Source organism: Macaca nemestrina, chromosome 4 (assembly GCF_043159975.1).
Source record: "Macaca nemestrina isolate mMacNem1 chromosome 4, mMacNem.hap1, whole genome shotgun sequence".
Lineage (NCBI taxonomy): Eukaryota > Metazoa > Chordata > Mammalia > Primates > Cercopithecidae > Macaca > Macaca nemestrina.
Genome location: NC_092128.1, coordinates 187,813,193 through 187,833,976, shown reverse-complemented (window position 1 = coordinate 187,833,976; position 20,784 = coordinate 187,813,193). Strand labels below are relative to the sequence as shown.

Sequence of the window (20,784 nt, the reverse complement as noted above, 5' to 3'; positions counted from 1 at the left end):
CTAGGCATTTTGTTTCATAGTGTTAATATTTTTACCACTATTTTTAAATCAATGGGTTATGATATCATAATTTTTACTTATTTCTTTGCCCAACTTTGTATCATCTGCTCTTGTATTTCTCATGGATTTCTTCATGTCTATTTCTGCAAGACATCTTTAAAACAGAGTTTGGGGGCCAGGCGCCGTGGCTCATGCCAGTAATCCCAGCACTTTGGAAAGCAGAGGTGGATGGATCGCTTAAGGCCAGGAGTTGAGACCAGACTGGCCAACATGGTAAAACCCTGTCTCTACTAAGAATACAAAAATTAGCTGGGTGTGATGGTACACGTGCCTGTAATCCCAGCTACTTGGGAGGCTGAGGCAGGAGAATTGCTTGAACCCGGGAGGTGGAGGTTGCAGTGAGCCGAGATTATGCTGCTGCCCTCCAGCCTGGGTGACAAGAGCAAAACTCCGTCTCAAAAAAAATTGAAAACAAAAAATAAATACATAAATAAAACAGAGCTTAGGGTAGTAATGTGTCTGAGTCCTTGCTCTGAAGATGTCTGATTTGGGGGTTTTTTTCTAGGTATAATCTCTTTCCCTCCTCTTCCTCTTCCTCCTTCTCTCCCTTCTCTCTCTGAGCCTGTAGTATTTTAGTGTTCTGTGGTATCATCCTCATGTTCCTAGTTACGGGACCTCATTGATCCATCCCTGAGGGGTTCAGTGGCCTCGCAATCCATGTCCCCGCCCAGATCTGCAGCCTTCCTCCTGTGACCTGAGCGTCTCCTCCTCACTGTCCCTGTTCCCTCCCCTCCCACCCCCGCGTGCAGGTGGATGTCAGTGCGTGCACGCAGCCACGTTTTCTTGCCTGTTCCCATCTCTTTATCCTCCTTGGCTGGTTCCTCTGCTCTGTTCTCTGGCTCAGGAATTTGCTCTCCAGGGTTTTTCATTCTGCTCTTTAGCAGAATGTGTTACTGTTGCTTTCCATCATCAAACTTTTCACTCCCATGGCCTCTGTGTTCTTCTTCCTGATGCATGCCCTCTCCTCTGCCTGGCGCTCCTGGAGGCCAGGCCCCTCTCCCAAGTGCGAATCTGATGGAGGCAGGTCCTTCTTACGGGGACCTCATGTGAGAAATGACATGTCCCACCTGTCTCGACGGGTTGTTCTCTGACATTGGAGCAGCTGTAGAGCAGAGAGGGGCAGGGGTGAAGGGCCACGGTGGTGCAACCCACCACTTCCTCCAGCGAGGAGCTGAGAGGAACAGGAAGTGTCGGGACTTTAGGACCCACGCCTCCAGCTGAGGTTTTTAGACGTGATCCAGGGCAGACTGATAGTGAAGCCCCCACGCCCAGCTAGGAGCACCGCCGAGGCCTCCAGCGCACCGAGGGTGAGTGTGCAGAGGCCCCGCCATGTCCACGGTGATTTTTGGAGGGAAGCACTTTCCTGCCCTGGCCTGGAGTGACCCTGGTGACCCTGCTCATGGCCCCGGCCCAGGGGTGTCTGGCAGGAAGGGGTCTCCAGACCATCTGCTCCATGGTCCCCTTTAAGACCCAGCAAAGGGAAGTGCCTGCCACTACGCGCAGAGTCACACGGGGTGCTGGGAGCGATTGTGACTGAGGGTGGCGCCGGCATGGGAGGACAAGGGACTGTGAGGCCGGCAAGGCCAGGAGAAGGCTGGGCCCACAAGCGCCTAGGGGGTGGCTGGGGGGTCCTGGCGCTCCGGGCTGGGCAGGAAGAGGGTTCCTGGGGCCTCCTCTGTGAACCTGCTGCGCCTGCCTGTGTTAGGCCCTCCTGTCTGCCTGCCGCCCCGCCAGGCTACAGTGATTCCATCTCCAGATCAACTCGCAGTGTGTGGTGTGGTTTGTGGTGTGTGGTGTGTAGTGTGGCATGGCGTGCATGTACGTGTGTTCATGTGTGGTTCTTGTGTGTAGCATAGCGTAGTGTGGTGTGTGTGTGTGTATGTATGGTGTGCGAGTGTGTGTGTGATGTGGTGTGGTGTCTGTTGTATGTACATGTGTGATGCACATGTGTGTAGTGTAGCATGGTGTGGTGTGGCACATGCTCCATGCTCCTCTGGGACCCTCAAGCTTCCCTGCCTCCTCTGTGGGGACCCCTGGGTGAGGTCTTGCTGTAGGGGAGCGGGCGCTGCTGTGCGATTCTAGTCCAGATGTTTCAGCTGGTGACCCTGGCCTCCCCACGACAGGCTCCTGGAGGCCGTTCCCAAGGTCCTGGTGGGAGGGAGATTGAAGCCATGCCCCTGGGTCCCGGGCCCACCTGATCCCCTTCTCCCAATACTGCACTCTTGGGGCCAGCCCTCCCTACGCATCCTCCGCCCTGTCACCCCTTACACCACCACACCCACACACAATCCCCTCTCCCCCGGATCTGGGGGCCGGGATCCTGCCCTGCTGTCCCCGTCCGTCCATCTGGGGCCCCTCTCCTCTGTCAGTTCCTGGGTGGGGAGAAGGAGGGATGGCACGGCTGCAATGGGGAAGCGGGAGATGGCCTGAGAGCACAGCCTGGGAGCAAGCTGTGGGGACACAGGGGACACTCACTGTCACTCAACTTCCCCGTGACGGTGGCGCGACGCCCACGGGTTTGGGGGCTGAGGCTGGATTCTGGAGGCTTCACAGAAACGAGCTGCTAGAAGCTCTGGGCCGTCCACCGTCACTGTAGCACTTCACCATGAGCGGCTTCGCAACTCCACGCCCAGTTCACTGCAGAATCCCGGGGGCCAGCGCCTCACTGAGAGTGGCCTCCAGACTCCACATTTTAGGAAGGAACTCCCACCCCACCCAGTTGACTGCAGAGTCCCCGGGTCCCTGCCGGCCTGGCACCCAGTGTTCCCCTTGGTATTCGGGGATGAGTGGGGGAGTCCCTTTGCTGGGAAGAGGTCCCTAGCTGGACCCCTGCAGGCGGTGGCTGAGCCTTGGCCCCAGGGCCAGTCCCCACCGGGTGTGCCATCCTGAGCAGGGTCACAGGGCAGATTCCCCAAATGGCCAGGACCCCTGTGGCCGCCTGACCCCGGAGGGCTGAGGCCCTCAGTGAAGCAGGTGACCGGGCGGGCGTGGGGTTTGGTTTCAGCTCCACAGCGTCATTGCCACTCAGCATATGAGTTTCCACTCCCAGCAGTAAATGAACAGACGAGCAACTGAAGGCGCCTCCAGTGCTGGGAGAGGAGACGCTCAGCCACCCAAGGGCCTTTGCCCCAGGGGAATAAATCCGGGCATTTCCTGGTGGGCATGGGCTGGGCTGGAGAAGCTGGGCCTCCTGGCAGGGGCTGGCATGAGATCCAAATACTGCACAGGCAGCTGGACAGTCCTCCCCTGGGCCTCGGGCTTCTCACCTGAACCACCGGGTGGTAACCCCTGCCCCTCAGGCAGCATCAGTGTGACCTGCCTAGTGCACAGTGAGCCTGAGGCAATACGGTCACCACCGGGGGACTCCCTGGGGAAGAGGCCCCCACACTGCGAGGTGCCCATGAAGGGACCACCGCCACCCAGGAGATGGGAGGGACCCTGTCTGCACCCTGTCTGGAAGGGACGTGGGGTGAGCAGGCTATTTGGTCCCCTGGGACTCAGTTTCCCCATCTGTGAAACAGGAGGGGTGGTCTGGCCAATTGTGCACACTCCAGCTGTCTCTATAGTCAATCATGTAATTTGAACTCACTCCCCCAGGGCTCCTGCCAGGCCCAGCTCTGTCCACTCCGGCCCAGGCCAGGCCCCACCAGGTACCAGGGCTGTGGGGCATTTGCCTGTGTGGATGGAGCAGCATGGCGCCTGTGGTGGTTCCATGGAACAGGTCCTGTGTGGCCCCCATTGCTGCACTCCTGTCCTGTGTTAGAGAACCATGGTTCTGCCTGAGGCCATGTCACCGGAGGCTGGCTCCTGTTCCCGGAGGAGAATGCCAGCAGCCACAGGGATCAGTAACACAGGCATTCACCAGCGGGTACAGACCAGGTCGCTGGGAAGCCCCAACTCAGGGGGCTCTGCAGTGGGCGCCTGGCAATTATGGTGATGTGGGTGACACCCACCCCAAGGCGGACCTGGTGCCAGCAATGATCCCTCATATCCTACTTGGCACAAACTGGCACTAACATGGGACATTGATTAGGTGGTTGCACTCCTCGACTCTGAGCCCATGTGTGTGGAACCCAGGCCCTGAGTGAGCACAGAGGGCCCTGGTGCTATCCTGAGCAGAGGCTCCTGCCCACCCCCTGCCCACCCGGGGCTGCGTGTTCTCTCTGGCCATCCAGGGACCGAGAGTGCAGAAGAGTTAGCCGCAGGGGAACAGCTTCCTGCCTCGCTGATTGGTAAACAGCCTTGCTGGGAACACATGTTGGTGTTAGGAGTGGTGGAGGTTTCTGTGAGTGATGGAAACTTGGGGTAGGGGTTGGGGAGAAAGAGGTGCTGAGAGTCTCAGCAGAGGGCAGAGTCCAGGAGTTCTGGAACGCAGCTTGGAGCCCATGTGCCGTGCCCAGAGGAGAGGCTGGCAAGCCCATCCCATGGATGGGTGAATGGGTGAGTGACAGTGGCGACAAGCCCATGCCAGCAGGGAGGTCCCACCGCCGTGAAGCAGTGTCCTCAGCAACGTCACGGTGGGAACAAGAAAGCCAGTGGCTTTGGAATCTGGAGGAGCAATTTCAGCACAATGCATCGGCCACCATGAAATTCAGGTTTTTTTTTTTGTTTTGTTTTGGTTTTTTTTTTTTTTTTTTTTTTTTTTTTGAGACGGAATCTTGCTCTGTCTCCCAGGCTGGAGTGCAGTGGCCGGATCTCAGCTCACTGCAAGCTCCGCCTCCCGGGTTTACGCCATTCTCCTGCCTCAGCCTCCCGAGTAGCTGGGACTACAGGCGCCCACCACCTCGCCCGGCTATTTTTTTGTATTTTTTAGTAGAGATGGGGTTTCACCGTGTTAGCCGGGATCGTCTCTCGATCTCCTGACCTCGTGATCCGCCCGTCTTGGCCTCCCAAAGTGCTGGGATTACAGGCTTGAGCCACCGCACCCGGCCGAAATTCAGTTTTTAAAATGTCCTTTTTTCATTTATCACAGAAAGGGTGGAAAATACAAACAGGAATAATGAAAATTGAAAATACTCATAGTGCCACCACCCAGAGAAACACAGAATATTTTGGTACTGTCTCTCTTCCTCTTTCCCACAAATTCACTTTCACCACAAAGCCAAGCTGCCCTGAGTAGCCATTCGCATGTTTTTGTTGCTGTGTGGGACTCCACAGTGCGGGCATCAAAACTGCCAAAGCGTCTTCCAGGTTGATGGCTGCACAGGGAATCAAGATATTTTGGCTGAAATCCCTGGTTCTTTCCTAGCGTGACTCGTATGTTTCTTAGGCAGTTTTCTTTCTTCAGTTTTCTTTCTTCTTTTGTGAATTACCTGTTCAGGGTGCTACAGCCTTGAAACATCCTTGAATGGAGTATTTACCTTTTTGTTATTAATTTCTAAGATATCTTTAGAGGGGAAGATTACCAGTTACCTTTTGCACTAGAGAGATATTAGGTATTTTCTCTATGCAATTTGTTATGTACAACATGTGTCATTTTTAGAGTCTGTCTTCTTGTTATTTTCCCCCTTAGCTTTTCTTTTTTTTTTTTTTTTTCTTTTGAGACAGAGTTTCACTCTTGCTGCCCAGGCTGGAGCACAGAGGTGTGATCTCAGCTCACTGCACCCTCCGCCTCCCGGGCTCAAGTGATTCTCCTGCCTCAGCCTCCCGAGTAGCTGGGATTACAGGTGCCAGCCATCAGGCCCAGCTAATTTTTGTATTTTTAGTAGAGACGGGGTTTCACTATGTTGCCCAGGCTGGTCTCAAACTCCTGACCTCAGGTGATCCACCTGCCTTAGCCTCCCAAAGTGCTGGGATTACAGGCGTGAGCCACCACGCCCGGCCTCCCCTTAGCTTTCATGCTGAGGTTTCCTTACTCTTAGATACCTATTCTTCTATTTCCTTTATTGTTTTATTCCCTAAAACCGAAGTCCTACACATTTGTGGCCATTCTTTTACGTCCACAACAAGAGCGTCCAGGGCCTCAGCCTCACGTTGCCACCCGGGAACAGACAGTCTCCTTCGTGTTAGACGGAAGAGTGGTGTCCCCTGGTCTAAAATGCTGTAAATATCATTGGATTTCCCTTTGACTTGAGGTATTTAGCGGAGTACTTTAGCATTCTTTATTAATATGTGTGTGTGTGCGGGACGGGGTGTCTTGTTTTATTTCATTTGGCCAGAAATTGTGGCCTTTAAAAGTTGTGCTATCAGGCCGGGCGCAGTGGCTCATGCCTGTAATCCCAGCACTTTGGGAGGCCGAGGTGGGTGGATCACGACGTCAGGAGTTCAAGACCAGCCTGGCCGATATGGTGAAACTCCATCTCTACTAAAGATACAGAAATTAGCTGGGCCTAGTGGTGCGCACCTATAGTCCCAGCTACTCAGGAGGCTGAGGCAGAAGAATTCCTTGAACCTGGGAGGCGGAGGTTGCAATGAGCTGAGATCGCACCACTGCACTCCAGCCTGGGCAACAGAGCGAGATTCCGTCTCCAAAAAAAAAAAAAAAAAAAACAAACCAGTGCTATCAAACTTCACAGATAGTAAAACGAATGGTCGGAACGCATCTCCCTGACCCTTGGGGAAATACACGTTTGCAGGGTTGGAGGGTCAGAGGAGACATGGGCTGGGGGTTCCTGCATCCTCTCCGCTCCGACTTGTTCCGATCTGATTTGACCTGTCTTTGTCCCTGGATTTCCTGGAGCGTCTGTGATCCAAGAACAGCGTTCCAGCCCGCACCTGAATGGCACTTCTCTCCAGTTCTTTATCATGTTCCTACGAAGCAGAAATGAGTCCATCTTGATGCTCTGGCGTTTTGGCTTAGAAGGTGGATGCCTAGTTTATAATCATCCCTTGAGCCTTCAGTTCCCTCCCACCTCCTCTTCCGTCCAACCTCGTCCCCCACCGGCATCGTCCATCGCTTCCCGTGCACCTCCGAGTCACTTTGATGTGAGCGTGTCTCCTCTAAGAAGCATAAGGTGGGTTTTATTCCCTGACCCCAGCACAGGCAGGAGCAAGCTCTGATGCAAAGTTCTAATGGGTCTGTGGGGCCTCTGGCTTCTCAGGCAGTCTCATCTTAGGGTTTTACGGGGTTGCAAAAAGGAAGCCTGACCCTGCTGATTCCTCTCCCAGCATAGGCTCTGCCCTCTCTCTGCTGTCTCACTTTAAAGTTTCTTTTCTTTTCTTTTCTTTTCTTTTCTTTTCTTTTTGAGACAGAGCCTCCTTCTGTCACCCAAGCTGGAGTTCAGTAGTGCCATTAAGCTCACTGCAGCCTCCCCCTCCTGGGCTCCAGTGATCCTCGCGCCTCAGCCTCCCGAGTAGCTAGGACTAGAGATGCATACCACCATGTACGGCTAGCTTATTTTCTATTTTTATTTTTCGTAGAGATAGGGGTCTCACTATGTTGCCCAGGCTGCTCTCAAACTCCTGGCCTCAAGTGATCCTCCTGCCTTGGCCTCCCAAAACACTGGGATTGCAGGCATCAGCCACCACGCCGGCCTGTTCGTTTCCCGTGTTTGCTCCTGTTCTCCTGTCTTTGACTTCTGTGGAAGAGTGCGTGTGATTTGGCCTGGATCTGCTGCAGGTCTCTTTCGACGCCGCTTTCGTGTCTCAGAGCCTGAATGCTCAGAGCTTTGCTCGCCGTGAAGTAGGGTTCATCTGGTGCCCGGGAGGGAAGGGCGCCCGGCCCCCGAGGGGTTCTCCGGGGAAAGATGACCCCATCCCCCGGGTCCCGCCCCTCAGCCCCCCGCTTCCCCTGTGCAGGGGACTTGGTGACAGATACCACTTCCTGCAGCTGGGCTGGGGTTGCACCAGCACTTCCCTCTCGGGCAGAGTTGAGGTCAAGGGCGACTCTGATGCAAGGTTCTGAGAGGCCCGTGGGGCTGTGGATTCCTGAGCAGCCTCAGCTTTGGGTTTTGCACCTTAGGTCTTGGTAAGGGGACCCGCCTGCCCTTAGACGTGGGAAGTCCAGGAGCTGGAGGACGAGGAGGGCGCCCGCCCCCAGTGTGGGGCAGCAGGGAGGGCGGCAGGGTGATCAGGCTCCAGGCTGGAGCTCTGGGGCCTGCTCGGGGGGGGGTGCAGGACGGGGGGTTCTGTGCTCTTCCTCCCTGCTTGCCCTGCAGCTCTGCCGGCTTAGCTTCAGGGCACCAGAGGTGACAGTGGCCCAGGTACCTGCCTGTTTGCCTGAATGCTGTCCTACATCTGTGCCTTACCCATTCCCGTCCCCCAGGGAGCTGGCACAGGCCCTTCGACCACCTCCAGGCACACGGAGGAAACGGACGCAGAGAGGCCAGATTCGGTCTTGGTTTCTTAGGCCTCAGGTGAGGCCCTGGACCTCCGTGGGCCATCCTGGCTACTGGGTGGAGGGGCTGCCCTGCCCTGTTCTCCCACAGAAGGGAGGCTGGCTGCCAGGCTCAGTGCACTGCCTTACCTCCCGGAGCCGACCTTCGTCCCCAGCTGTTTATCTGGGCTCAGCCACTGGCATCAGGGGGTGGGGCAGGGCCTGGCTTCTCTTATGCCCCCAGCTCTGAGCCCCCCAGGGCTGTTCATGGAGGAGCAACAGTGGGGAGAGGTTGGCTCCCCGCCCGCCCCCTTGCTGTGGTCATGGTCAGGGCACTGTGGTCTCTGAGCCAATCCTGCTGGAATCAATGTGCACCCCCTCTCCCTAGGGGCAGGGGTTTTGCTTAGGGTAACTGGGCTCCAGGTCCATATCTTGCTGCTGCTGGGGGCCTCAGTTTCCCCATTTGAGGGTACGAAGTGTCTGCATGCCGCTGGTCATGACTGTGTTAGGGGCGGAGACGTCAAGTCTGCGGCCCCAGGGAGAGTGTGGAGCTGGGGTGTGGGTCCTTACCAGCCTGGCTGGGGCTGCCAGGGGGAAGGCTGCACCCCCTCCCCACTTGGCACAGCTGCGAACTGGGGGTGTCCTGAAGCCAGCTGGACCCTGCACCCTGGGGTGGCTCCAGCATGCACAGGGTCTCCGGTCAGCTGAGGGGTTGGTGGGCACTCATGGCACCGAGGTCTGTCCAGGCGCGAGACTTTGGGGGGGCGCAGATGGAGAGCTGGAACTGGCCTTTGCCTGAACCACAACCCCCAAGGATCAGAGACACAGGGGCTTTCAGACACAGGGTGGGCCCGATATGAACCCAAACCACCTCCTCCAGGAAGTTACAGCAGGTGCAGGTTCTGTTTTTGACCCCAGAATGGGAAGGATCAAGGGTTCCCTTTTGACATTTTGGAATTCTGACTGTAATTTTGCTGGGAACCAGGAAACGAGGTCACCTCCAAAACGACAGGACCTTGGGGCTGGTTGGGGCCTCTAAGCTGTGGGATGCTCAGATGGGCCCGGGTGGGTGTTCCGTTGGCCTCAGAGCCCCCGGCACAGGTGCAGGGGTTTTGGGGGATGGAGGGGAACCAGGGCCTGTGGCTGAGGGCACCCAAGCCTCCCCGGCCACAGCACAGCACCCAGCACTGTCTTCAAAGTGAGCAGGCCCTAGTTTGGGGTTCTGCTGGCTTGGGTCTGCCCACTGAACCTTGGGTGACCCTGCCAGCACCACCTGAGGGCAGTGGGTGGGACAGAAACGCCCCAGGCGCCTGGGAGGCCGCGAGAGGAACCGGCGTTTGCTGGGGGAGGTGTGTTCATCTTTGCTTCTGATAACAGCCCCAGGGTAACAGAAGCGTCTTCCTGCCCACTATGGCAGGAAGGCTCCTGGGTCCCCCTTCCCAGAACCTCTCCACCTCTTGGTGCCAGATAAAAGGGTCCCAGCCAGGACCCAACATTCTCAGGTCCTGGAGGTCAGACCCAGAGGCCCACCCCACCTAGGAAGCCCTAGGACCCCCCAAGGAGCCGACCTAGGACTGCTTGGGGCACCTCCAGGATGGAGGGAAGGGAACCCAGGGGTGGGACGGCCCTGCCACCTGCTAGAAGGTGCTGCCAGCCTCCAGCACCAGGCTGAGGCCTGGTTCTGTCATTTTGCCTCTGGGGCCGAGGGCCTGTGAGTGACCACAGAGCTGCCCTGGCTGTGGATGACTGGGTTAAGGACGGGGTGGGTGTGTATCTGGAAACAAAGGGCAGGAGCCTGGCAGCTGGTGGCTTGGGCAAGTCAGGTGACTTTTTTTCCCACCTGGCAGGGACCGCAGGGCTCCTGGGCAGGCCTTGCACACAGCCTGGCACTCGTGGGCATCAAGCCAGCTTTCTTTTCCTGGCCCTGTTTCTGCCACAGAGAGACAGGGCCAAGCCCAGCTCTGCTCCAAGCACAGGCTCTGCTCACGGAGGACTTGGGGTGCACAAGGGCAGAGTGCACACACTGGGTGTGTGGGGTTGTGGTGTGCGTGTGCGTGCACATTTGCACGTGTGTATGGTATGTGTGTGTGGTGTGTGTGCCTGTGTGGTGTGTGCGTGTGTGTACGTGTGCATGTATATTTGTGTGTGGTGTGTAGTGTCTTGTGGGGAGTACGGTGTGGGTAAGGGGTGTATACATCTCTCTGTGTACGTATGTGTGGCGTGATACATACATGTGTATGTGTGGTGTGTGCGTGCATGTGGTATGTACATGCGGTCAGGCATGCATCTGTATGCGTGTACACGTGCATGTGTGGTGTGTGGTGTGTGTATTGTCTGCATGTGTGTGTGCCTGTGTTGTGTGTCTCTGCAGGGACCCGCTGCAGCTGTCCTGGGTGCCTGGCTGCTGAGCAGGTGTGCTGCCCGCACTGCCGGGCCCGACCTCCCTCCCTCCCTGGCTATTGGAAGCTGGGCCCAGCGCAGCTGTGCTGGCCTGACTCTAACCCACCCCCTGCAGGAGGGACAGGGCCCCAGCTCCTTGTCTCAGGCCAGCTGGAGGCGGGCTTTGTGGGTGGTCAGCCCCAGGGGCTGGGCCTGAGACCGTCACCAAGACCCCTTCCCTCCACAGGACATGCTGGGCCTGCGCCCCCCTCTGCTCGCCCTGGTGGGGCTGCTCTCCCTCGGGTGCGGTGAGTACTGTGTTCCACGGAGGGGACTCCATGCGTGACATTCCGGTCAGGGAGAGCAGGGCCTGCCCTCGTGTTCCCACAGATAGAAGTTCCCGGGAGGCTGGGGAAGGATCATGCCCCTGGGGGCAGGTCGGGGACTCAGGCCTCGTCCCCCCACACGCCAGGAAGCTGTGGCTGTGCTGTTTCCCCAGGGCCCCCCTCTGCACCTGGGGGTGGTGGCTGATGCGGGGTCTCCTGGAGGCTGCCTCCCTGTCTCTCTGGGCCTCCTCTGACCCTCCTGCTCTACTCCCCCTTGGGTGCGGACCTGTGGTCACTCACAGGCCCCCTTGGGTGTGGGCCAGGGCGGCCCAGAGCACCCACTCACCTGCCGGCCTCATCCCTCAGTCCTCTCTCAGGAGTGCACGAAGTTCAAGGTCAGCAGCTGCCGGGAGTGCATCGAGTCGGGGCCCGGCTGCACCTGGTGCCAGAAGCTGGTAAGTGCCTCCTGGGCCCCTCCCCACTTGCCCAGCTCCTGGGTGGGGGCCCTTTCCTGCCCCTGAAGCCAGTGGCACCCAGAGGACCAACAACTCCATTCCTCTTGAGGGGTCCCTAGACCCTGGCCTCGCCCTCCCCTCAAGGGGCCCCTGAGGTTCTGATGTGTGGTGTATTTGGAAACACACACAGAACACATACTTTTAGTTTTTCTCAGCCATTTCAGAGTAGGTTGTAGACATGGAGCCCTTTGTTTCGTAGTACTTCAAGGGAGGTCTTTCTTAAGAACCAGGTTTTCACTTACAAAACCGTGTAAGCAAGTGCAGAAACACACGCGCTTCTGGCCGGCATCGCCAGCACGCTTTCCTGTAGAGGCAGCAGGCTCGGGGCCAGCGACGGGACCCACCAAACAGCCCTCATCAGAATCCAGGGGCTTTGCAGGGACAAGGTGGCCGAGAGGAAATGTATTTTGATGTAAATGTGTGAATGTGTTTTGATACATGTATATCTATATTTGACAAATACATGTACCAAAACCAGGAAATTCAGCATTGGTATCTCATTATGATCAAACCGACACACTGTACACATATTTTATGGGTTGTCCCAGTGATGTCTTCGCGAGCATATTTTCCTGGTGGATCTTGTAACTCAGGCTCACTCTGTGCTCAGCCGTCTCAGGCCCCGAACCTCCTAACCCAGGCTCACCCTACACTCAGCCATCTCAGGCCCCGAACCTCCTAACCCAGGCTCACCCTACACTCAGCCGTCTCCTTGGGCTTCTTGAATCTGGACCGGTCCTCAGCTTTCTTTGTCTTTCCTGTCCTTGGGCATTTCCGAGGAGTTCGGGGAGCAGCTTTGTAGCATGACTCGGGGGTCTTGTCTGGAGTTTCCTCTTCCTGGACTCAGGTGCGCTTTGGCAGGAGCCCCTCAGTGACGGTGTCCTAAATGCCCGTGAGAGGCACTGCTGTTGCCCCGTCCCAGTCCTGGTGAGGTCAGTGTGGACGGCTCTGCTGAGATGGCATCCGCCCGGCCTCCCCACCCCGCTGCACAGTCCCCTGTGGGCTGGTGACGTTCCGCTCCCATCAAATCACACGGGCAGGCTCAGCGTCCGCGGATGTCCCCACCTGAAGCCGCCATCACTACAATGGCTGCGGCTGGGTGCGGTGCTGGTCCCTGCCTTCCTCTCACGGCTCCCAACCTGAGGAAGGGTCTCTCCTTCTCCACAGTTTTATTTTGTTCAGTAGTGCATCATCTGTGACTGTCCTTTCTTCCCCGAGATGCCCAAATCCACTGGGTTTGGCTCCGCGTCCTGTCCATGGGTCCCCATCCTATTTTTCTGAGCACTTTCTTGCTTTCTGGAGCAACATGACACCACAGGCCCATCTTCGTGTCCCTTGCCCTAGCCTGGAATCGGATGTTTTTCTGAGGGCTCTGGTTCTTTTCCCTGCGAGTCCGAGTTCCAGCACTGTTGTAGCAGGACAAGCCACAGACAGAATTCCTCAGACACCCAGTTAAAGAAGGAAGGGCTTTATTTGGCCCGGCGCATCGGCAGACTTGCGTCTTAAGAGCCAAGTTCCCCAGAAAAGAAATTCCTGGCCCTTTTAAGGGTTTACAGCTCTAAGGGGTCCACGTGAAAGGGTTGTGATAAATCAAGCAAGCGTGGGGAACGTGACTGGGGGCTACACGCATCAGCTGACAGAACAGAAAGTTTTACAATGCTTTTTCATGCCATGTCTGGAATTTACAGCTAGCACAAGTAGTTTTGGTCAGGGGTTAATATTATTGTTATTATTTTAACCACCAGGGCCAGGAGGTGATGCCAAGGTGCTCTGGCTATTTATCTTACTCCTGTTTCTTTCCAACTTTTCGCTTTCTCCCATCTCTCCTGTCTTATGAACTGGGGAAGGGGAGCGGGAGGAGAAGAAGGGAAGGGCAGCAGGAGAAGTGGTGTCTCATTTCTTACCGTCAGCGGCTTCCTCGTTTCTCAAGTTTGCGGCCCACGGGGAGTGGCTTCGGGGCCTCCAGCCCACGCCACTGCGGCGAGCAGCCCGCGGATGAGAAGCTGGGTGGCTCCTGTCTGTCCTCGGACTGAGCAGGGTGGCCAGGCCCCAGGTGACACCACCTTGCTTAGGTTGGGTTTTTCTCCCTCCCCTTTCTGGAGGTTGTCAGCTCATCTGAAATAAATACCCTCCAGTGGGATTTGTTTGTTTCTGATGTAGTTTAATTTCTGGAGGACTTTAAAACTTCTGTGGTTTCAAAAGTCAGAGCCATACAAAGAGGCAGCCTGGGGACTGTCGCCCTCCCCTCCCACCTGCCCCCCTGCCCGCGGGACTCACCAGCCCTGAGGTGGGGGCGGGCTTATCCTCCTGAGCTTCCCTCTGTGAAAGCAAGTAGAGAAACACGTGCGCTTCTGGCCCCGCATCGCCAGCACGCTTTCCCGTAGAGGCAGCAGGCTCGGGGCCAGTGACGGGACCCACCAAACACAGCCCTCCTCAGAATCCAGGGGCTTTGCAGGGACAAGGTGGCTGAGAGGAAAGCACCCAGGGCCCAGGCCTCCCAGGCTCCCCTCCAGCTTCCGTTCTTCTAAACTTTGAGGGGCTTGGCCCAGAACCCTGCCCATGTTCTGGGTTCCTTGGGGGCCTAGGGACTGCCACATTCCTTCGGGACAGAACAACTCCGTTGGACAAAGGTTCTGCTGATGAAGGGCTTGAAGCCCCTGGGCCAGCTGCTGGAGGACGCGGAGGCCTCTCCTCTCGGGTCAGCCTTGGGCTGGAGAGCGGGTCCTGAGTCCTTTCTGCTGCTAGAGGCAGAGGACGAGGGGATACCCCGCCCCCCAGGGCTCTGCTGCGGCCGGGAGCCTTCAGCGAGGGGCTGTCTGGGAGGCCGGAGGAGCTCCCTGTCTCTGTCCACAGGGACTTCTGTCCCAAATTCCAGGTACAGAGGAGGAGGGGACAGGGTGGGTCCTCAGTCCCTGATGGCCAGTCAGCCTCCTGCAGGTCCTGCAGTGTGGCCCCCTCCTGACCCCTGACTCCCCCTCCCCAGAACTTCACAGGGCCAGGGGATCCTGACTCCATTCGCTGTGACACCCGGCCACAGCTGCTCATGAGGGGCTGTCCCGCGGACGACATCATGGACCCCAGGAGCCTCGCCGAAACCCAGGAAGACCACGATGGGGGCCAGACGCAGCTGTCCCCACAAAAAGTGACTCTTTACCTGCGACCAGGTAGGCTTGGCCTCGGTGGGGGTGCCAGGCACCCTCTGTGCTGGTTATTGGCTCTGGCTAGGAGCCTGGCCCTGCTCTGGGGTGTCAGGGCTGCCCAGAAGGGGCATATGTCCAGGTTGGACGGCTGGGTGGGCCAGTGAAGCTCCAAGGCTGCTGGAAAGCTGAGCTCCTCAGCGCCCTTCCGCTCCGTCCCCAGGTGGAGCTGCCCCAGCCCTCACCATCGGCTCTCTCACAACCCGACATTCTGCATCTTTTTTTTTTTTTAAAGGGAGACCAAGCCATTTGGAAAACACTATTCCATTACACACTCAGAAGGCCACAGTACTCTTAGAAGAGTAGAGGGTCTGATAAGTCTTGCAGCCAAGAGACCTGAGTCACTGTTTAAATGAGTGTTGTCCAAACTGACTTGACCAGAGCACAGTTTCAGAACACAGTCCCCTGTCAGCACTTTAGAAACGTCCTCCTTATCGGTGGCTCACACCTGTAATCCCAGCACTTTGGGAGGCCAAGGCAGTGGATCATTTGAGGTCGGGGGTTTGAGACCAGTCTGGCCAACATGGTGAAACCCCATCTACTAAAAATACAAAAAAAAAAAAGATGAGCCGGGCGTGGTGATGTGCACTTGTAATCTCAGCTGGCAGGAGAATCACTTGAACCCGGGAGGCAGAAGTTGCAGTGAGCCAAGATTGTGCTACTGCACTTTAGCCTGGGCGACAGGGCAAGACTCTGTCTCAAAATGAAAAGGAAGGAAGGAGGGGAGGGGAAGGGGAAGGGGAAGGGGAAGGGGAAGAGGAAGGGAGAGGAGGGGAGGGAAAGGGGAAGGGGAAGAGAGCGCCCTCCTTGCTCCAGGAAGGCGGGTGTGTGGTGGTGCAGCAGATGGGAGAAGAAGGCCTAGTGTGGCCACCAACCTGTGACCTCCCAGGCCACAGTGAGGCCAGGGAAGGAAGGGGAAGCCATCTCCCAGGGAGGGGGTGCAGACAGAGCCGGGGTGACTTTAGAGGAACCAACTGGTGTTGTACAGGCTGGGACTCAGAGCTCTGCCCTCAAGGGAAGCCCAGGTCAGCGGCCACTGAGTTAGCCTTGGGGCAGAGTGGCCCAGGGTGCAGGCGGCCAGGTGAGAGCCAGCAGCAGCCAGGTGAGAGGTGGCTGGGAGACAGTGAGGGACGGGGCCAAACCAGTGGGGAGGTCCTACACGAGCAGGGGCCAGGTGTCCCTGGGGGCAGCAGCGGACAAAACCCCACCTTGGTGGGGGGATCAGGCCGGCCCCTCATTGCCCCGTGAGCAGGCACAGCCCCTTCGCCTTGGAACCTCCACCTCTGACCTCAAACTCGAGGGCCTGGCCCTGTGGCCCCTGGAGGCAGCTCTGATGTGTTTTCCCCGTGTCCCACCTCACAGTGAGGAACAGGCTGGCAGGGGTGTTGCCTGTGGCCAGAGTTTGTGCAGCTCTGTGGTGCTGGAGGTGTCAGGAAGGATCGTCCTGGAGGGTGGGGGTGCGCCTGAACGGGGGCATCCTTGTGCCGTGGGGAAGGGTCAGGGAGTGGCTGACCACGGCCTGGCATGCATCTCCACTGTGCAGGCGGCAAATGCTGTTGCCTCTGGGGGGGCACAGGTGAGCTCAGGTGGGCACAGGTGAGCTTAGGCAGGCTCAGGTGAGCACCAGGGACAGATCCTACAGCACCCCGGGGCCATAGGCTCCCAGAGCAAGGCGGTAGGATCTGGGAGGGGAACGTCCTCTCTCGGGGTCCCGGCCCTACCCCCGCAGCCCGCGGCCCTTCGCTGAGCCTGGCACTCTGGAAGGGAAGGGACGGGGCCCCTTGGTCAGCCACCAAAGGCCTATGTCTGTGCCCTTTGACTGCAGCACAGCCACAACGCTTGTGGGCGCATGGTCTTGGCTGCCTCCTCCATGTCGCTGCAGACGCCGCAAGGTCCCCGAAGCCGCACACATTTACTGTCTGCCCTCCGCAGAGAGTGTTTGCTGGTCCCCGGCCCAGAGGCCAAGTGACGCCTCCGAGGGCTAAAAGGCACAGCAGGGCCAGGGCCAGGATCGCTGGGTGTGAATGTGGGTGAGTGTGTGTGTGTGTGTGAGAGTGCATGTGTGTGGGGTGTGTGTGTATGTATGGTGTGTGTTGTGTGTGTGTGTTTAGCATTCTGTGTGGAGTGTGTGTGTATATGTGTGGCACGTGTGTGTATGGGTGTGAGTGCGTGTGTGTATGGGTGTGAGTGCATGTGTGTGTGGTGTGTGTATATGTGTGTGGCATGCATGTGTGTGTGTTTGGTGTATGTGTGTGTGAGTGCGTGTGTGTGCATGTGGTGTATTTGTGTATATGAGCACGTACATGTAGTATGTGTGCTATGTGTCTGGTGTTGTGTATGAGTGTGTGGTGTGTGTGTATGTGTGCATGTGTGGTGTTTGGTATTTGTGGTGTGTGTATGCATATTTGTCTGTGGTGTGTTTGCTGTGTGCGGGTGCTATGTGCGTGTATTTGTGGGTGTGTGTGTGTGCTATATGTGACTGTGTGTACATGAGGTATATTTGTGTGTGAGTATTGTCTGTGTGCATATATGTGGGTGTGTATGCCATGTGTGACTGTGTGTGCATGTGGTGTATTTATGTGTAGGTGTGTGTGTGTGTTTGGGGGGGGGCGCACATACCCTTTCTCTCGTGGCAGCAGGCATGTTGGGGATGGGGTAGGCCCTGCACTTGTCCCAGGGCTGAAGGCTGGAGGGTTGGGCAGAGGGGACAGGTCTGGTTACCCTCCCGCCTTGCTCAATCATTAACGTGATGTGTGTTTATGGAAAGCTGACTTGTGCTAGGCACGGTTCTGGGAGGCGGGGACACAGGCTGGTTGCGGTGACACATAAACACAACCGCAGGTGTGACTGAGATGCAGGCGAGCGGAAGTCCAGGGCTGGGATGGAGAAAGGGGCATCCTGGGGACGGCCTGCGTGGGCCTTGCTGGAAAGTGCCAGGTTTGTGTGATGCCTGTCTACGTGGCCGCTGATGAGGGTGCCCGTGAGACTGCAGGCACGGGGCCGGGTTACGTGTGAGCCCAGGTGAGCCACTGGCACTCTCAATGAAAGGTGTCCCCGATGTCACTGACGTCAACTCTATGCACCCCAGGCAAGGGTTTCAGTGTCACTGCGTGGCACGTGCCTGCGTCCTAGAGCCATGTCCTTCCTCTGAAAGGACATGGACACCTGCCTGGACGTCCTGTGTCTGGTCCTCAGCTCTCCTGCCAGGTGGGGAGAGGAGAGATCAGGAGGATTTAGGGGCTGGAGAAAAGGGTGCCAGTGCACAGCCCGCTCGGGGCCACACGCCCCCAGACACCCTGTGTGAGACGTGAGGTGTGGCTCATGGTGTTCTGTCCCTACCGGCAGGCCAGGCAGCAGAGTTCACCGTGACCTTCCGGCGGGCCAAGGGCTACCCCATCGACCTGTACTACCTGATGGACCTCTCCTACTCCATGCTCGACGACCTCAGGAACGTCAAGAAGCTGGGTGGCGACCTGCTCCAGGCCCTCAACGAGATCACCGAGTCCGGCCGCATTGGTGAGGCTCAGGCGCTGCAGGATGAGACACAGTCCTTTCCCAGACCCTGGCCACTCCTGCCTGTGGCCCACGCACCTCCTCATGCACAGGTCCCCAGGGCAGATCAGGGGGCCCCAGATGCAGGTCCCCCCAGGGCATCCACAGAGCTGCAGTCGGCCTTCCTCCCTGCCAGGAGCCACACCCAGTCCCTGGCTCCCCAAGACTTGTAGACATCGTCCAGTCCTCCACTTCCCCTTCCACCTTCTACTTCCTTTATTTATTTCTCGGTATGTTTAAAAGACAAAAGTCTGACAGTGCCAATTATTAGACATTAAAGACCACAACGCACATAGATGGTACAGCAACAGCACCACTGAAGAAACCACACAGCAAGCTCTGCTGGGCCAGGGGCTCCACTCTCCACCAGCACTGCCTCGCCACAGAGCAAGTCTCCAGCACACGTGTGTGTCAGTCACAGCACATGTCTTCCCCGCCAGGCGTGTCTCCTCCCATCAGCACTCTGCCAACTTCCCTACATGCAGGGATGCACACACGCATGCTTACACACACACACACATGCACACACACAAATGCATGCTCACAAAAATACATGCTCACACACAAATGGACGCTCATACAAGCAAATACACGCTCACGCACGTGAATGCATGCTCAAACATGCAACACACAAACACAAATGCACATTCACACATGCAAATGCACTCTCACACATGTGAATGCATGCTCACACACAAATGCATGCTCACACATGCAAATGCACACACACAAATGCATGCTCAAACATGCAAATGCACGCTCACACATGCAAATGCACACTCGCACATGAATGTATCCTCACACGCACAAATGGATGCTCACACATGTGAATGCATGCTCACGCAATACATGCTCACACACATGCATACTCACACAAATGCATGCTCTCACATGTGAATGTATGCTCACACACGAATGTATGCTTACACGCCATTGCATGCTTACACACGCGAATGTATGCTCACGTAAAAATGCACACTCAGACATGCAAATGCATGCTCACACACTTACATGTGCACACACATGCACACACAGACATGCTCACATGCACACTCCTGATCACCCATGTATGTCTTCACTCACATATACAAATCATATGCAAACACACATGTCCACATATGTACCTGGTCACCTATGTGAACTAGGTGTGTCCACACCTGAACATGCTCACATGCATACAGGAATATGTGCACACACAGTTGTGCTACACATGTACACACTCATGTTCACATATGCAGATGGCTGCACACGCACAGATACACATACGCACATGTCCACATGCCCACACTTATACCTGGTCACACACATACATGCAGGAACTCACATGCATACACTTGTGCTCACACATGTACATGATTGCACACACACACCCACAGACATTCACATGCACGCTTGCACAACACACATGCTCACACACACTCCACATGTGCCATCTTGCTTTCTCCCCTTCCCTGCTAGGACAGAGGAAACAGGCTCGCCCTCGTGCCCCTTTGAAGCTGGCCCTCCCACCTGGGGCCAGCCTGCCGCCTCCCTAGCCCCTCCGTGTGCCCTGCAGGCTTCGGGTCCTTCGTGGACAAGACCGTGCTGCCGTTCGTGAACACACACCCCGATAAGCTGCGAAACCCATGTCCTGACAAGGAGAAAGAGTGCCAGGCCCCGTTTGCCTTCAGGCACGTGCTGAAGTTGACCAGCAACTCCAACCAGTTTCAGAGAGAGGTCGGGAAGCAGCTGATTTCAGGAAACCTGGATGCACCCGAGGGTGGGCTGGACGCCATGATGCAGGTCGCCGCCTGCCTGGTGAGGCCGCTGCCCCTGCTTGGGTCCCCGGCTTCCCCCAGTGTTGGGGGCTCTGTCAGTCACTGTGGGGGAGCAGTGGGGTACCCTGGCTGGCAGGTCATCTAAGGGACTCCAGCCTGGGCCTGGGGAGGGCAGCGCCTCACCCTGCTGCTGCCCATGCAGGAAAGGGCAGGAGGAAGGGAGTGGCCATGGGGGCTTAAAAACCATGCGCAGATTTCATTGTTTGCTGTGAACTAAATTTGTGACCCTGGGCAAATCTTTTGAAGCCTAAACATTTTGCGAGTGGCCAAGGGTAGAACAGGGCCGCTAGGCAGCTGGTCCCGTGGTTCCTGGGGTGGAACCTCCCTCCTCCCTCCAGGCCGGGTGGGCCCTGGCTGCCCAGTGCATGTCTCTCCACGTCCTGCCCACCCAGTCTGTGACTGTGAGCCTAACGGAGCAGCCACGGTCCCTGGGCTGTGTTGAGGCTGTGCACCGTCCTCCTCTCACAACCCACCTTAGCTCTCCAGCTTCCCTGCAGGCCCAGCGTAGACACACTGCTCACAGGTGTGGGGTCACGGCCTAGGACATGCACAGCCCACAAACGCGCCTGCCAGAGGCTGTCCATAGTGGGCTCAAGGCCTGCCAGGCCCCTCGGGCTCGTCTTCCTCTGTGTTGCGCTGGTTCTGCACGTGGTTCACGTGTCTACCAGGGTTTTCCCCCTTGGG

The 20,784-nt window shown here is 57.0% G+C and overlaps 1 protein-coding gene across 5 annotated transcripts in view; it reads left to right on the top strand.

Moving 5' to 3' along the window:
* Positions 1–20,784, top strand: part of LOC105472505 (integrin subunit beta 2) — a 46,138-nt gene that overhangs the window by 12,306 nt on the left and 13,048 nt on the right. Inside the window, exons 1-7 of one of the 5 annotated variants that reach the window (XM_011725819.2) lie at positions 7,867–7,966; positions 8,264–8,354; positions 10,941–11,001; positions 11,386–11,474; positions 14,518–14,698; positions 18,077–18,247; positions 19,839–20,080. In XM_011725819.2, coding sequence (XP_011724121.1) covers positions 7,890–7,966; positions 8,264–8,354; positions 10,941–11,001; positions 11,386–11,474; positions 14,518–14,698; positions 18,077–18,247; positions 19,839–20,080 — 912 coding nt within the window. In that variant the 5' untranslated portion in view covers positions 7,867–7,889. Of the gene's footprint in view, positions 1–1,258; positions 1,368–7,866; positions 7,967–8,263; positions 8,355–9,807; positions 9,826–10,940; positions 11,002–11,385; positions 11,475–14,517; positions 14,699–18,076; positions 18,248–19,838; positions 20,081–20,784 lie in introns of those variants that run through there. The other 4 variants (XM_011725820.2, XM_011725821.2, XM_071095815.1 and 1 more) reach the window with 4 other exon arrangements.